We start from the raw sequence: 16,921 nt of genomic DNA on the forward strand, positions 1-16,921 counted from the left end.
CCAGGGAGACCTGGGGGTGAGTTTCCCCTTGTCTAGCTAATGTCCCTGTCCTATATGGCCGCCGCACCGGGGAGACCTCGGAGTGAGTATCCCCTGTCTAGCTAATGTCCCTGTCCAAGATGGCCGCCGCACCGGGGAGATCTCGGGGTGGGTATCCCCAGTCTAGCTAATGGCCCTGACCATGATGGCCGCTGCACTGGGGAGACCTCGGGGTGAGTATCCCCAGTCTAGCTAATGTCTCTGACCAAGATGGCCGCTGCACTGGGAAGACGTTGGGGTGAGTATCCCCAGTCTAGCTAATGTCGCTGACCAAGATGGCCGCCGCACTGGGGAGACCTCGGGGTGAGTATCCCCAGTCTAGCCAATGTCCCTGTCCAAGATGGCCACCACACTGGGGGAGTATCCACAGTCTAGCTAATGTCCCTGACCAAGATGGCCGCCGCCCTTTGGAGACCTCGGGGTGAGTATCTCCAGTCTAGCTAATGTCCCTGTCCAAGATGGCCGCTGCACTGGGGAGATCTCGGGGTTAGTATTCCCAGTCTCGCTAATGTCCCTGCCCAAGATGCCCGCCGCACTGGGGAGACCTCGTGAGTATCCCCAGTCTAGCTAATGTCGCTGCCCAAGATGGCCGCCACACTTGGGAGACCGAGGGGTGAGTATCCCCAGTCTAGCTAATGTCCCCGTCCAAGATGGCCGCCACACTGGGGAGACCTCGGGGTGATTATCCCAGTCTAGCTAATGTACCTTCCTAAGATGGCCGCCGCACTGGGGAGACCTCGGGGTGAGCACGTCACTGCGGCAATGCTGCACGCAGTTTGTCTTTATACTCGCGCGCAACCCACTCACATTTTGAAAATATGTTGCAGCTTCACTCCAAGTCGGGGGCGTCGCTACGGCTGATACTAACGAGGACACAGCAGGGCGGTATTTCCTCTTCCTTTTATGGTCAATTCCAGTCGGCGTTTTTACTGCCGAGCAACAATCAAAACGACAGTGACTATGGATATCGTGCCTGCTGTAACAAAGGGACCTTGACGACGCATTTAATGTCATGTCATCTTCCAAACCGCTTATCCTATACAGGGTCGCGGGGAGTTGCTGGAGCCTATCCCAGCCGTCAATGGGCGAAGGCAGACTACACCCCGAACTGGTCGCCAGCCAGTTGCAGGGCACACATAGACACTGTCACTGAGCGGGAATCGATCCCACGCTGCCCGCACACAACTCAGGCGTGTGTACCACTACACTATCAGTGGACCACGATGCATTTAATTCTAATGTGAAATCATTCAGGAAGGCGAAGGTGGCCGCTGCCCAACTAGTTTTCTTCGCAGCAGCAACAAGCTGCGTGGAGGATCCTCTCCTCCATGGTGACAAATTTCCCTGAACCGAGCCGGGGAGAAGTGTACGTCATCTCAACATGTGACGTATCAGACCAATAACAAGAGAGTATACACTGTAAAATTAATAAGTTTACGTTACTTAAAAAAGTCAGGAAACAGATTGCCTCAAAATTCCTAAGTTAAGTAGATGTTATCTAATTTTAAGTTGATATTACTGAAAATATCTATGTTTAGACAACTTAGATAATGGCAGTAAACTTAAGTGAATTTCATTCAAAATCATTAGTTAAGTTGACTGTAAATTTTTGATCCAGACAACTCAGATAATGGCAGTGAATTGAGTACATAAAACTCAAAAATTAAGTTAAAAATGTCAACATTGTTATGACTGGTTGTTTAAGTGATGTATCAGTTGCTCTGCAGTTGCTATGGTCCTTTTATGCTTTGTCCTTTATGATGTCATATAGGCCTTAAGTCTTACAATTTAAAACTTTGAGTTAGACAGTGACACATTGTCAGTACGTTCAACCTTCTTGGAGTGAGGATGCAAACTCTCTTCCAGTCATGATCTCTGTTGTTATTTTGTATATTTTTGATAAAGTGTTTTTACTCTTCATCTTCTGTCTCATACTTGCGAATGGGTCCAAATCCCGATCCTCACATGACAGAACGTACTGACCAGTCACGGACCCAGCAGACTCAGACACAATCCCTAAACATCCCTCCACCTCCAATCAGGTAGTGATGGTCTCACCTGGTGCTGCTTTGCCTTTTCACTGGGAACCTCTCGTGTGGCTCCTTCACGATGGGTCGCTCAAGCCGTCGCAAGTCCTGGTCTGCCTCCAACAGCCCTCAGCCTGCTGACCACCCCCAAACCCTTCGTGTAAGCTCTGTCTTTTCTTCCATGTCTCTCATCTTTGCCACCTACTTGTCCTAATTTTGTACAGTCCCCTTCTAGTTTAACAGCCGATGTTTTATTTCCAGACTCAGATTTTTCTGACTCTGAAGATGGCCATTATTTGGTTAATCTCCTTTCTGATTCTGATTCTGACATTGATTTTGGGCTTCCTGCTTTTTCAAGCCCTCCTCAGTTTTTGTACGATGATGATCCCTTAGTTTCCGATTCAGATTTCGACACTGATTTTGGTTTTCCGAGTCCCTTCCCAAGTCACTATTCAAGCCCTTGCCAATTTTGTCACGTTTTTCTGATGATGATTTCTTTGTGTCCACTCCAGAACACTTTCCATCAGACCCTAGCTTGGGCGCCCGGTTGGCCATTTACACGGGATCCCCGCGGGGTGGCCAACGTAGTCCGAGTAGAGATTCTGGTTTCTGTAAGTCCACTTTTTCCAGGTTGCGTCATTCCGAATAAGTCCACTTTTTCCAGGTTGCGTCATTCCGAACCTGTACCCTTAGTGTCCACCACTGAACCCTTCCCTTCAGACCCTACTTTGGGTGCCCGGTTGGCCATTTACACGGAACCCCCAAAGGGTGGCCAACGTAGGCGTCCGAGTAGAGTTTCTGGTTCATCCTCAGCTTTTTCCAAGTCACATCATTACAAACCTTTACCCAAGCCACTACACTCCCCACCTTTTTTGACATCCCGTTCACTGCGTACTTCTTCACCTAGTCCCGTTAATCCCGTTTCCTCTAGTTTACATTCCTCACTATCTGTACTCCCAATCGCTCGTGTCTCGTGTGCGTCCCAACCTCTATGGTGGCAGGCTGATGAGGCAGGGCCCCTTCCCAGCGCTTCAGCAAATGCGGGCCCCTGTCCTGATGCCTCAGGAGTGCCAGACCCCTTTCCCGGCACCTCGAGAACTACAGGCTCCCATGCCGGTTCCTCTGCAGTGCCAGGCCCTCTTCCCGACACCTCGGCAACTACAGGCTCTCATGCCGGCTCCTCTGCAGTGCCAAGCCCTCTTCCCGGCACCTCGGTAACTACAGGCTCCTATGCCGGTTCCTCTGCAGTGCCAGACCCTCTTCCCGGCACCTCAGCAAATGCAGGCCCCCATCCTAGCTCCTCAGCACCACTAGACTCTGACGCTGTTCCGGCGGCGCAACTTCTGCAGCTGTCCTTGGATTCTGCTACGACGGTTCCGTCAGCACAACCTCTGTGGCTGCCCTTGGATTCTGTTACGATGGTGCAAGGCCTTCGACTGCCTTCTGATTCTGTTCCGGCGGTGCAAGGCCTTCGGCTGCCCTCTGACTCGGCTTCGGCAGTGCAACCTCTGCAGCTGCCCTTGGAATCTGCTACGACGGCTCTGGCAGCGCAACCTCTGTGGCTGCTCTTGGATTCTGCTACAGCGGCGCAAGGCCTGAGGCTGCCTTCATCCCCTGTGTGGCCCCCTGGACGGCCACAGGACTGGCCCCACCAAGAACCTCTTGTCTGGCCTTCAGGAGGGCCACCAGATTGTCCCTGCCATGAACCTTTTGTCTGGCCTCCGGGTTGCCCACCAGATTGTTCCTGCCAAGACCCTCTCGTCTGGCCTCCTGGACGCCCACTGAACTGGCCCCGCCAAGAACCTTGTGTCTGGCCTTCGGGAGGGCCGCTAGATTGTCCTCGCCACGACCCTCTTGTCTGGCCTCCGGGTCGCCCACAGGACTAGCCCCGCCAAGACCCTTTTGTCTGGCCTCCGGGTTGCCCACCAGATTGTTCCTGCCAAGACCCTCTCGTCTGGCCTCCTGGACGCCCACTGAACTGGCCCCGCCAAGAACCTTGTGTCTGGCCTTCACAAAGCTGAACTTCACCTGATGAGCTAATGAAACAAAGACAGACAACATATGGAAAACGAAGCTTCATCATTTAGCTTTTTTGTTCAGAACACATGTAAAATAGAGTCCATTTTGAAAAATACGCTACTTTAGCTTACATACAGGGGTTCTTAAACCTTTCTGACCCACTGAGTATAGGTGAGATGAATTGCTTTCTGGTTCCAGTACAGCTTTTAATTAACTAACAGTTAAAACAAACTTTTTGGGCTTTGCTCTTATCACATCCAAAGGGAAAAAGAAAAAATAATCACACCATGAGGCAAAAATTGCAAGAAGTTGGCAAAAAGTCATAAAAACATGTAAAATTACGAGAAAGTTAACTTACATATTTAAATCCTCTATAACTGTAATTCTGATGTCTGAGACAACGCCCACCAAAAACTGCTTAGTGCTTTCTGTTCAAAATTCTAATAAGAGTTTAAAACAGAAAGCTTTTATAATAATTAAAAATTCTATTTTACATTTGTTCTGAGCAAAAAAGCTAATTATGAAACTTTGTTTTCCATTTAATATGTTGTCTGTCTTTGTTTCATTAGTTCATCAGGTGAAGTTCAGCTTACCTGAACAAGGGTTTCCTGATATTTGTCTAGTAATGTGAATGATTGAATTTGTAAGTTGGGGGTGGCATAGCTCAGTGGTAGAGTGGTCCTAGCCCAACCGGGAGGTGGTGGGTTTGATCCCCGGCCATTGTGACCATGTTGACATTTTTAACTTAATTTTTGAGTTTTATGTACCCAGGTTTACTGCCATTATCTGAGTATTCTGACTAATGATTTTGAGTTAAATTCACTTAAGTTTACTGCCATTATCTAAGTTGTCTAAACAAGGTTATTTCAGTAATAACTTAAAATTAGATATCTACTTTACTTGGGAATTTTGAGGCAATCGGTTCCTTAACTTTTTTTTAAGTAAAGTGAACTTGACATTTGAAATGACATTTTACAGTGTACACAGCAACAATTTCTAATATGAGCGCGGCCTGTGTCGCAGACCTGTCGGCAACATGTCGCACAGCAATATGCGTTGGTCACGTGATGCAATGCGGCAGTTTTCACCTGCGCCGACGCGGGAGTATAAAGAAGCCTTTAGTCGACCAATTGCACCTGCTATCAGCAGAGGTAGGCATCTTCAGTCTGTCACTAGTATTTCAGGTTGACCAACATGGACCCAGTCCGTCCCTCATTGGCAACAGCCAATCGGCATTACATAATTTCCATGTCACACGCAGGTGCTGCACAACCAGACACCAGCCAAACAAAGAAAAAAATAGTCAAAACAATAGACATACAGACGGTGTTGTGATCGGTGAAATAAAAACAATATGGGACACATGTCATTCAGGTCTGTGAAGGTATACAACATTGTTTTATTTTTAGTTTTTTTATTTGGCTGTGAGTCAGTTGTTCGGCACCTGTGTGTGACGTAGTACCAGTAACACCGTTATCGACGCCGTTTGGCTGACTTGGACCGATTGGGCGGCTCTGCATTACGGACAAGAACTCACCGGCGGACTAAAGTACTGATGAATGGCCACCTCTGGCTATGGGTGACTGATCAACTAGCAAAATAATCATTTGTGGCAGCCCTTGGTGAGAATTGTTATTGCATAGCCTACACGGACTGCTCAACATTAAGCTGTTATTCTCGTGACATGAATAAAATTTGCCAGGGATTGTAGAAAGGGAAAACTGATTTAGAGATGTCCTTGTGCGCGTGTGTGTACGTGTATAAATGTGTGCGCACATGCATTTATATGCATGTGTGGGCGGTTTTATAACCTCCGCCCTCACAACTGAACCTCTTACCACCACAGGTAAAACTGTCTACAGATTTGCAGTTGTACCATGCGTGTTATTTTCTATTTTATTTGTGTTTAAGGAAAGCAGAGAACCCGCACAAGCAATGGGGTATTATACAAAGTCGAGTGTGTTTTCCCATCTCTGTATGCTGTATGTTGCTATAATAATGTCTCAAAGTGACCTACCTTTTATTGAATTGTCATAGGATGAGCTAGAGCTCCCTTTTACTGATGATGATTTTAGAAGAAGAAAACCTCATCCAAACTTTAAAAAACACCTTGAACTGGAGAAAATGGTTGCCAAAATGGGTAAGATGGTGCGTTTCCAACGTCTTTCATATCTTTTTCTCTTTTATTTAGTAATCACAAGACATACTGTACAGTGTATCCAAAATATGTGATCTTGGAATGTGTCTGTGTAGTTATCTATAAGTTACTATTTTTCATTAGATGATTTGTGAACAAAGTTACATGGCCATACATACAGGGAACAAAAAATACATCCACACTAAGAGACTAAGATAAATAATTATAAAACCTTTTCCACCATTAATGGACCCATAACCTGTAAAATTCCATTGGATAAAAATGTTATGTTTTCAAATCGTGAAGTCAAAAGGAACTGACATAAAGGAGTTGCATAAGTGTGCTCACTCAGTCTGTAACTTGGAATGTGTCTGTGTTCAGAATTTACCAATCACATCAAGGTCTGACACAAAGCCACAGTGGCCCCGTGCCATTGTGCTACAAAATGGTTTGGGGTGCAGATGGGGTTTTCTAACTCGGGGGGACGATAAATGTATGTATATTTATAAAAACAGCAAGTTGATTGGACACTCCAAATTGCCCCTAGGTGTGATTGTGAGTGCTGTGATGTTTGTTTGTCTCTGTGTGCCCTGCGATTGGCTGGCAATCAATTCAGTGTGTCCCCCACCTACTGCCCGAAGACAGCTGGGATAGGCTCCAGCACGCCCCGCGACCCTTGTGAGGATAAGCGGTACCGATAATGGATGGATGCATATATATACAGCCACTGAAATAAGTATTTAGCACGTCACCATTTTAGCTCTCAATATATTTCCAAAGCGGCTATTGACATGAAATTGTCATTATCAGGCTTTTGCAAATCTTGCTGATGAGCTGATCATTTGAAACAGGTGTGTTGCCGTAGTGTGTACACTCAGTCTGTAACTTGGAATGTGTCTGTGTTCAGAATTTACCAATCACATCAAGATCTGACACAAAGCCACAGTGGCCCTGTGCCATCGTGCTACAAAAATGCTTTTGGGGTTTAGATGGGGTTTTGTAACTCGGGGGACGATTATATATATATATATATATATATATATATATATATATATATATATATATATATATATATATATATATATATATATATATATATAATAGATGTGTTAAAGAATAATCTTCTAAACTATGATTGTGGAAAAGTGTATGTGGATGATCCAAATCAAGCTTATGATTTTTTTTGGTCTATGTTTTTGTATTTGTATAACAAGCACTCCACAATTAGAAGGCTCAGGGTGAAGAGGGTACCCACAACAAAACCATGGATGACAAAAGGTCTACAAAGAGCATGTAAAAAGAAAAAACAACTTTAAAAGAAATTTGTTCAAGTGAGAACTGATGATAGTGAAGAAAAGTACAAGCTGTACAAGAACAAATTGATAAATATCATAAGGGTGCAAAAAATGAACTGTTACATTAAATCCTTGGAGGAGTGTAAATTTGATATACAAATGACTTGGAAAGTAATAAATCACATTATTCAGAACAGACGTCAATCAATGAAGTATCCAACCTCGTTTATAAGGAGTGGTGATAAAATAATAAGTAACTTAGATGATATTGCCAATGAATTTAATAATTATTTTGTGGATGTTGGCAATACACTGGCTCAGAGAATTATAGGTTCCAATGATAAATATGGGAAGTATAATAACTTGAGAAAAGCTAATCTAACATCCATGTTTCTTAGTGGTGTAGATGAGACAGATATATTAGAAATTGTAAGGAAAATGGGAAATAAAAGATCAAATGATATATATAATGTTGACATGGACATTGTTAAGAAACTCATTGGAAGCATTGTCAGACCTCTGACCTACATATGTAATTTGTCATTTCAAAAGGGAGTCTTTCCTGATAAAATGAAATTGGCAATTGTAATTCCAATCTTTAGGAATGGTGACAAACATTGTATAGAAAATTATAGACCAGTATCCCTACTTCCCCAATTTTCCAAAATATTAGTTATATAAGTTATTTGTGAAACAATTAAATGTGTTTATTAATAAAACTAACATTTTGAGTGAGAACCAGTATGGGTTTAGGGAAAATAAGACCATTACATTTGCAGTTATGCAAATGGTTGAGGACATTGCAAAAGCTAACAAAGATAACGAATATTCTATTAGTTTGTATCTCGAACTACATAAAGCATTTGACACAATAGATGATAGAAAACTACTATTAAAATTGAAGAAGTATGGGATAAGGGGTGTTGCCTCTTCGTGGCTAGCAAGCTATTTAGAAAATAGACACCAATGTGTAAAGATGAATAATAACAGGTCAGAGTTTAGAAATGGGGTACCGCAAGGGTCAGTTATTGGTCCAAAACTATTTATATTATATCCATCCATCCATTATCGATACCGCTTATCCTAATAAGGGTCGCGGGGTGTGCTGGAGCCTAGCCCAGCTGTCTTCGGGCAGTAGGCGGGGGACACCCTGAATTGGTTGCCAGCCAATCGCAGGGCACACAGAGACAAACATCCGGACTCACAATCACACCTAGGGGCAATTTAGAGAGTCCAATCAACTTACCATGCATGTTTTTGGAATGTGGGAGGAAACTGGAGTAATTTATATTATATATAAATGAAATTAGTAGAGTGACAGATTTGTTCAAATATGTAATTTTTGCTGATGATACAAATGTGCTATATTCGGGGGAAAATCTAAAAGAGCTTTGTACAAAGTTGGAAGAGAGTTTGATATTATTAAGTCATGGTTTGATGTAAATAAATTATCTCTGAATATCAAGAAAACCAAATTTGTGATTTTTGGAAATCAGAAAAAAATAAAAGGGAATATTCCGTTAACAATTTGTAATGTTAATATTGAACGAGTTTTCAAAACAAAATTCCTTGGAGTTATGATAGATGATAAATTAACATGGAAACAACATATTAACTATATAAAAGGAACAATTTCTAATACAATAGCAATATTATATCAGTCAAGACATCTAAATCATAAAGCCTTACACATCATTTATTATTCTTTAATATTTCCCTATTTGACTTATGGTGTAGAATTGTGGGGATCTACACACAAAACTACAATAAATGCAATGTAGTTCTGCAAAAGAGTGCAATACGAATTATTAATAAGACTCACTATTGTGCACATACAGACCCACTCTTTTTCAAATCAAACATTATTATTATTATAAGTTAAAAGACATATATTATTAGAAAATTATGCAAATAATGTTTAAAGCAAAAACTCAATCTCTTCCTCACTGTATACAAAAGCTCTTTGAAATCCGGGAGTCTCAATACTGCTTAAGAGGTGTTTGTAAGTTCAGTGTTCGAAAAGCAGGTAAAGGAATTAAAAGATGTGTATTGTCGGGGTGAAATATTGGAATAATGCAAATATACATTGGAAAACCTGTGAATCACTTTTTTTTTTTTTAAAGTTGTTCGCAAAGCTATTTTGGAAAGTCGCAGAGAATGATTTGGATGATGATTCATTTATTGCTATTTTTTGTGTTTTGTCTTTGTGTTTGCATAAAATGTAAATAGGTAAATGTAGTTTTTCATTGTCTTCAGGGGGAGAAAAGGCCAGGCTTAAATAAGCATTAGCTTCTGCCTGTGCCATTCTGTCATGGGACATATGATTGTAACTGTTATGTTGTGTATGTATTATGGATTGTAATGGCTGATGACAGAATAAACGATCAATCAATCAATAAAAATCAATTTTGTTAATTATATCGATTCAATTGATCAATAACTTATAAAAATTATATTGTGTCGATGTGTGGCCAGCATCGATATAAACTACTCCAGAGCGATGAATATTGAGACACACCAATAGATCATTTAAATACACGTTTACACCTCTAATACTTAGTGTAGCATTGCAGTGGCAGCATCATGCTTTGGGAGTAGGGATGGGTACCTAACCCCGGGGCCGAATTTTTTAAAACTGCAATATCGATAAGCTTCACCCTTAACGGTTCTGTTAACGGTCCTGCAGAAATTACTCAAATTCATTTTCGATTGATTTAGACTATATGAACGTCATTTTGCACCTTCTAACCTCTCCGATGTCGTCTGAAACTTAATAAAATCCATATGCTCGTCTAAGATGCATGTTCACAGTCGGAAGCAAGCCGTGTGTGAGAGGCACTCCTTCCAATGTGGGATCATGTTACGACATGATATGTAGTATTTTATATAGTTTATATAATGTTTTATATGTAGTTTTTATAATTTTATTTTGATGTGTGGGATCGATATTTATCTAACGCGGCACCCACATACTCGGTCTTCGAAGCTGCACCGTTACCGCGTCACCGGCTTGAGAGCACAGGCCGCGAAGTCAGCTGCTTTGAAGGCTCAAATGAGTGAGGTTTTAAGAATGTATACTCACACAGCGCAAGCCGGTGTCGTTTGCATTGGATTAGCTCTGTTGCTACGAATGCTGAGCGTTTCACTCTAGATATGAATTTACTCTCAATGCAACTGTTGCACTAATGCAAAAATCAGGTTATTCTTGGTTTGAGTGGTTAGGCATGGAGACTTGTGGTACGGAGGGATGACGTCACTGCTCAATGCACCTTGTCAGAAGTACAATCAATCATTAAAATGTCAGGGGAAACAACAAGTAAGCTTAACAGAAAATGTTCATCTCACCGTACAGTAGTGCTTTTTGTAGCCCAACTGCGTGTTAGAGCCTTGCTGCTCGTCATCGTCAAATTTATTTATATAGCCCTTAATCACAGGAAAGTCTCAAAGGGCTTCACATTGTGACAGCATTTACACAACATACCCTGATCTTGAACCCCAGGAGGGCAAGGAAAAACTAAAAAAAAAAACATCCGAGGAAAAATGAGAAACCTTGAGAAGGGACCACAGATGGGGGACAGGATGATCCGGCTGCAATGGATGCAGAGTGGGCAACATTTAACACACATTATGGCACTATATAGTGTTTTTTAAAATCATGTGAAAGTTCATCAAATGAAGTGCTGCTGGAAGATGACATTGGTTAATTGAGCCGGGGCCCAATGGTCAATGTAGAAATCTCCATAGCAGCGCCTCTAAGGATGTGGTCTGCCTCCGATCTTGTAGCGGTCAGTTGCTGTGGGCTCGGAACAGCAATTCTGTCTCCAATTCTGTCGTCATCACTTAATTCCCAAGCCTGGGAAAAGGTGGCAGAGAAAACAATAGAAGCTGCAGTAAAGAGGCCAAAACAAACAGTTCAACTAAATGCAGAAGTGTACAAATAAGTCTTTTGTCATGTTTTAAACATTTGTACTGAGGTAGCGCCTCTAATATCCACGGGTAGGGGATTCCAAAGCACTGGTGCCCGAATAGAAAACGCTCTAGAACCTGCGGATTTCGTTTGGCTCTCGGGATCACTAAAAGGCCGGCATTTTGTGACCCAAGGTTTTGGATCGGAACATATGGTATCACTAAGTCGACAAGATAGGAAGGTGCTAAGTCGTGCAATATTTTGTAGGTAAGTAGCAAAACCTTGAAATCGCATCTCAAGTGGACTGGGAGCCAATGCAAATTGGCTAGTATCGGAGTAATATTATTGAACTTTCTCATCCTTGTCTGGAGTCTTGCTGCAGCATTTTGGACTAGCTGCAGACTTTTAATTCTAGACGGGAAGACAAGAGAGAAAAATGTTAAAATAATAGAGGCAAGACGTAACAAATGCATGGATTAAAATTTCTGCATCACTATTCGATAGAATTGGATGAGTTTTAGCAATATTACGGAGATGGAAAAATGCAATTTAGTAATATTCTTAGAGTTGAGTCGAATATAACACCAGGATTTTTTGTTGAATCACTTTGGGTAATAGTACATTTATCGAGCGTCAGAGTGGAGTTCTTAACTAGGTGCCGATGATGAGCAGGGCCAATAATCAACATCTCGGTTTTATCTGAGTTAAAAAGCAAAAAATTGAGAGACATCTTTTGTATAATATCGGCAAGGCACGCCTCTAAATTACAGCAATCAGCCGGGTTTGTTATCTCGAGCGGCATATATAATTGGGTATCATCAGCATAACAGTGAAAACTAATGTTATATTTACGTATATTATATCACCAAGCGGAAGCATGTAAATGCTAAACAATAGGGGTCCTAGTACGGATCCCTGCGGGACTCCACATGTAACTTTACAAAACTCCGAAGTCGCATCGCCATGAATTACACGGTGCGTCCTTTCTGAGAGGTAGGAATTAAACCAAGATAGTGCTGAGCCTGAGATACCAACACATACTTCAAGGCGTTCTAATAGTATGTTATGATCGATGATGTCAAAAGCACCACTAAGATCGAGTAACGGTAGTTATGATGAGGTGTCGGAGTCCATAACTAGGAGAAGATCATTAGTCACTTCAGCAAGAGCCGTCTCAGAGTGATGGGCTTTAAATCCTGGCTGAAAAATTTCAAATCGATTATTAGCGGCCATATAGTCACTCAGCTGTTGTGCTACGACTTTTTCGAGAATTTTCGCAATAAACAGGAGATTTGAAACCGACCTATAATTACTGAGGTTCTCCGGTTCGAGGTTTGGCCGCTTAAGCAGAGGTCGAATAACAGCTGTCTTAAAAGCTGCTGGTACAGTGCCCGAGGTGAGTGATAAATTCATGATATATAAGACGGAGGGTCCTAGGGTTATAAACAATTCTTTGATGAGTTTATCAGGAAGCGGGTCGAGTACACAAGTTGTCTGTCACCAACTAATTTTGTTAGGTTCCAAGAGATTCTAATTTACAAAGAGATAGGGTTGTTAGACAATTATTTGTCATAATACCCCTGCTGACATTAGTATTCGCGGAATTCAGCAAGGTTTTAGGAACGGTGTCTTTAATCTCGTACCAAATGCGCTCAAGCTTCTGCGTAAAGAATTGCGTGAAGTCATGAGCTGAATGAAAGGAGCTATTGGAGGTCGGCAGCTGTTGCGTTTACATTGCCACTGTATCAAATAAATATTTAGGATTGGTTTTATTTAGAACAACTAATCTGGAGAAATAATTAGTTTTGGCTAAAGCGAGTGCTTCTTTGTATATTAGTAAGCTATCACACCATGCCTGTTGGAAGACCTCAAGGTTAGTCGCACGCCATTTGCGCTCTAGCTTCCTACATGATTGTTTAAGTGAGCGGATTTCCTCAATAAACCACGGAGTAGGCCGCTTAGGACAAGTTTTAGGCCTTTATGGTGCTACGGAGTCAAGCGCATTTAACAGAGCAGCATTTAAATCATTTGTGAGATAACTATAAGCGCGGCGGGAGGGTATGACTATAGGAATGTGGTAGTTATTTATCGTATAGCACCACCTCAGTAGAAAATATATCGCTATGTGATGCAGCAGTATGTGGTGTGTACGGCTCTAATCTAAATAAAAAAACGTGTGTTGTCAGAGTCTAGCATAGCGCTAGTTAACTCTAGCCTTACAGACTCCATACGCATTCTTACAGGCTTGCTAATCGCCTAAAACCCGACCTGCTCTGATGTGAACTGTCATGGAAGGCTCAAACAGTTATCTATGTTTCTAGAAAGAGTGATGGCGCCTTCCCAGTTAGGGTGAAGGCCGTCCACCTTAAGCAGGACAGGTCGGCCCCAGAAAGAAGGCCAATTATCTACAAACTGCAGTCCCTGCTCACGATAAAAGATAGCCAGCCACCGGTTAAGCGAGAATAATCTGCTAAACCTCTCATCATTTTCTTTCGCAGGCAAGGGGTCAGAGACAATTACTTGATGCTGACTCATCTTTCTGGCGAGATCACAAGTCCTTGCTATGTTCTTCTTTGTGATCTCTGATTGACTCATCCTAGTATCATTGGAGCCGACGTGTATCACGAGTACCTAGTGTTGTTTGCCCTGTGCTGGTGTCTAGTCCTTTTGCGAGTCAGCTCCCTAAGATTAGCTTCAATGTCGGGTGCTCTGGCCCCAGGAATACAAGCTTAATGTTACGGGTAATGGAGTCACCTATAACTAAAGTGCAGGAGCCAGTAGAACGAGGTGGAATGGGACTAGCTAACGGGCTGAATCTGTTATGCGTCTGAACAGGCTCACCGCGATTAACAGGCCGCTTAGGGCTAATGCTAACCGGACTACCACATCTACGGTTACCACATTATTCTGCTCTAGCTGACAGACATGTCCTTCTAGCAGGGAGAGCCTTTCAATGAGACAGTGCAAGTGGTGCACGAAGTTGTGTTGCGTGTAGTCGCCCGGTGGATGAAGGTAGTTGAGCAGCTTAAGAGCAGCCGAGGAAACCCGCCGGTGTCCGAATTGTTGTGTGGCCGAGACTGATGGAAATCGGCGATCCGCTGCTTCCAAAAATGTTCAGTGTAGTCTCAAAAAGAAGAAGAAAATCAAAGCATGCGTGGGTAAGACTCGCTCATTCGTCTCTCTGGCGAATCAGCGCGGTGCAGCTTCGTGTGTGTGCTACCGGAAGTTGCTCGACACAAGTTTTCTTTTACACGAAGCAATTGCTTATATAATGTGTAACAGTATTGTGATTTGTTTAAATCATTTCTTTTTATTTATTTATTTATTTTAAATTAATGTCATTGTTGTTGTAAGACAAGTACATTTATAAAAAAAATAAAACATTATGGAATCAGTATCGTTTAGAGTAGTATCAATATTAATATTACTCTACCTCATACCTTTTTCGTATAATTGATAGTCGTAACTTGCGTAGCAATGGACACCCAAACTGCGGTATTCTTGCTGCTGCTGATGGCTATTTTTTGCGCGATCGTGTCCGGCGACTTGGCTCGGAGCCGAGCCCCCATTGTTTACAGCCGGAATCAGCTGTTAGCACTCCGTGCTAACCATGCGCCGGCTCCCGGGGCGAGACCCGATATCCCCCGTGAGCTGAGGAGGAAGAGACGGGGATCTCGTGCGGGGGTTAAACGCAGGGAAAGGAGGAGACGATACCATCCCGTCCTCCCGTCTGTTATCATGGGGAATGTTAGATCGCTCCCCAACAAGATGGACGAGCTAGCGGCGCTTACCCGGCACGAGAGGGACTTCTGGGAGGCTAGCCTGATGCTATTCACGGAGTCGTGGCTAACAACGCTAACACCGAACGCGGTCGTAGAATTGGACGGCTTCCAAATCATACGCGCGGACAGGACGCTGGAGAGTGGAAAGAGGAAAGGAGGAGGGCTGGCTGTGTTTGTGAACGATAGATGGTGTAATCCTGGGCACATCACGATTAAGGAGCAGCTTTGCAGCAGGGATATTGAGCTGCTAGCTGTTGGCATGAGGCCATTCTACATCCCGCGAGAGTTCAGTCACGTGATCGCGGTGACCGTCTACGTCCCACCAGCTGCCAGCAGCGACACAGCCTGTGATGTCTTGACTGCAGCAGTGAGCAGGCTACAAACACAGCACCCAAATGCCCTGGTACTCATCTCTGGTGACTTCAATCATGCCTCCCCTTCCTCCTCTCTGCCTTCATTCACACAGTATGTCACCTGCCACACCAGAGACAATAAAACACTGGACCTTTTCTATGCCAACACCAAGGAGGCATACACATCACTGCCCCTCCCCCCGCTGGGCAAAGCTGATCACAACCTGGTGGCTCTCCAGTCTGTGTACAAACCTCTGGTCCGCAGGCAGCCAGCTGTGACCCGCACGGTTCAGAGATGGTCTGGAGAGGCCGAGGAGGCCTTAAAGGACTGCTTCAGCACAACTGTGTGGGAAGTATTCAGCGATGCTCACGGGGAAGACATTAGTAGTCTAACGGACACTGTTACAGACTATATAAATTTCTGCATGGAGAACACCATACCCACCAGGACAGTAAGGTGTTTCTCCAACAACAAACCCTGGATCACACCAGACATAAAAGCTCTCCTGAAGGAGAAGAGGAGGGCTTTTGCGTCAGGCAACATAGAGGAGCGGAGGACTGTGCAGCGCCAGCTGAGGAGGAGGATCAGAGAGGGGAAAAGGTCCTACAGGAAGAGGATGGAGGAGCAGCTGCTGCAGAATAACGCCAGGGGAGTCTGGAGGGGCCTGAAGACCATCTCAGGCCACGGACAACCCAAGACCCGGACTGGGGGGGACCTGCAGTGGGCAAATGAGCTAAATCTCTTTTTCAATAGGTTCGATCAGATGCCTGCCTCCACTCCGTCTCTCCTGCTGCAGTCTCCACCTACTCCTCCTGCTGGGCGTGTCACCCCCTCCCCTCTTTTCTCCACAGTCTCCAGCTCCCAGCTACACCAGATAGCCACCACTCCTTCCTGTCCAGCCTTGGCCTTCACAACATCTCAGGTGAGGAACCAGCTGAAGAAGATGAAGGCGAGGAAGGCAGCGGGTCCAGATGGCATCAGCCCCCAGCTCCTCAAATCCTGCGCAGACCAGCTGTGTGGAATTGTCCAGCACATGTTCAACCTGAGCCTGAAGCTGGGCAGGGTCCCCCAGCTATGGAAAACATCCTGCCTGGTCCCGGTGCCAAAGACCCCCCACCCGAAGGAGCTCAACAGCTTCAGACCGGTAGCGCTGACGTCTCACCTGATGAAGACCCTGGAGAGACTGGTCCTTGTCCACCTGCGCCCCCTGGTAAGCTCCTCAATGGACCCACTCCAGTTCGCATACCAGCCTGGCATCAGTGTGGATGATGCCATCATCTACCTCCTCCACACTTCACTCTCCCACCTGGAGAAGGCGGGGAGCACTGTGAGGATCATGTTCTTTGATTTCTCCAGTGCTT

The 16,921-nt window shown here is 44.0% G+C and overlaps 1 protein-coding gene across 18 annotated transcripts in view; it reads left to right on the plus strand.

Annotated features, from left to right (window-relative positions):
• ak7b (adenylate kinase 7b) overlaps positions 1-16,921 on the plus strand; it is a 152,292-nt gene that overhangs the window by 36,558 nt on the left and 98,813 nt on the right. For 16 of the 18 annotated variants that reach the window (XM_086048970.1, XM_086048968.1, XM_086048972.1 and 13 more), the window contains one exon: positions 6,123-6,233. The exons of the other annotated variants lie outside the window; for them this stretch is intronic. In XM_086048970.1, the coding sequence (XP_085905096.1) occupies positions 6,123-6,233 (111 nt within the window). The remainder of the gene's footprint in view (positions 1-6,122; positions 6,234-16,921) is intronic. 18 annotated transcript variants of the gene reach the window in all.

This window comes from Filicampus tigris, chromosome 13, assembly GCF_054856515.1.
Source record: "Filicampus tigris isolate MCC_2025a chromosome 13, RoL_Ftig_1.0, whole genome shotgun sequence".
NCBI classification, from domain to species: domain Eukaryota; kingdom Metazoa; phylum Chordata; class Actinopteri; order Syngnathiformes; family Syngnathidae; genus Filicampus; species Filicampus tigris.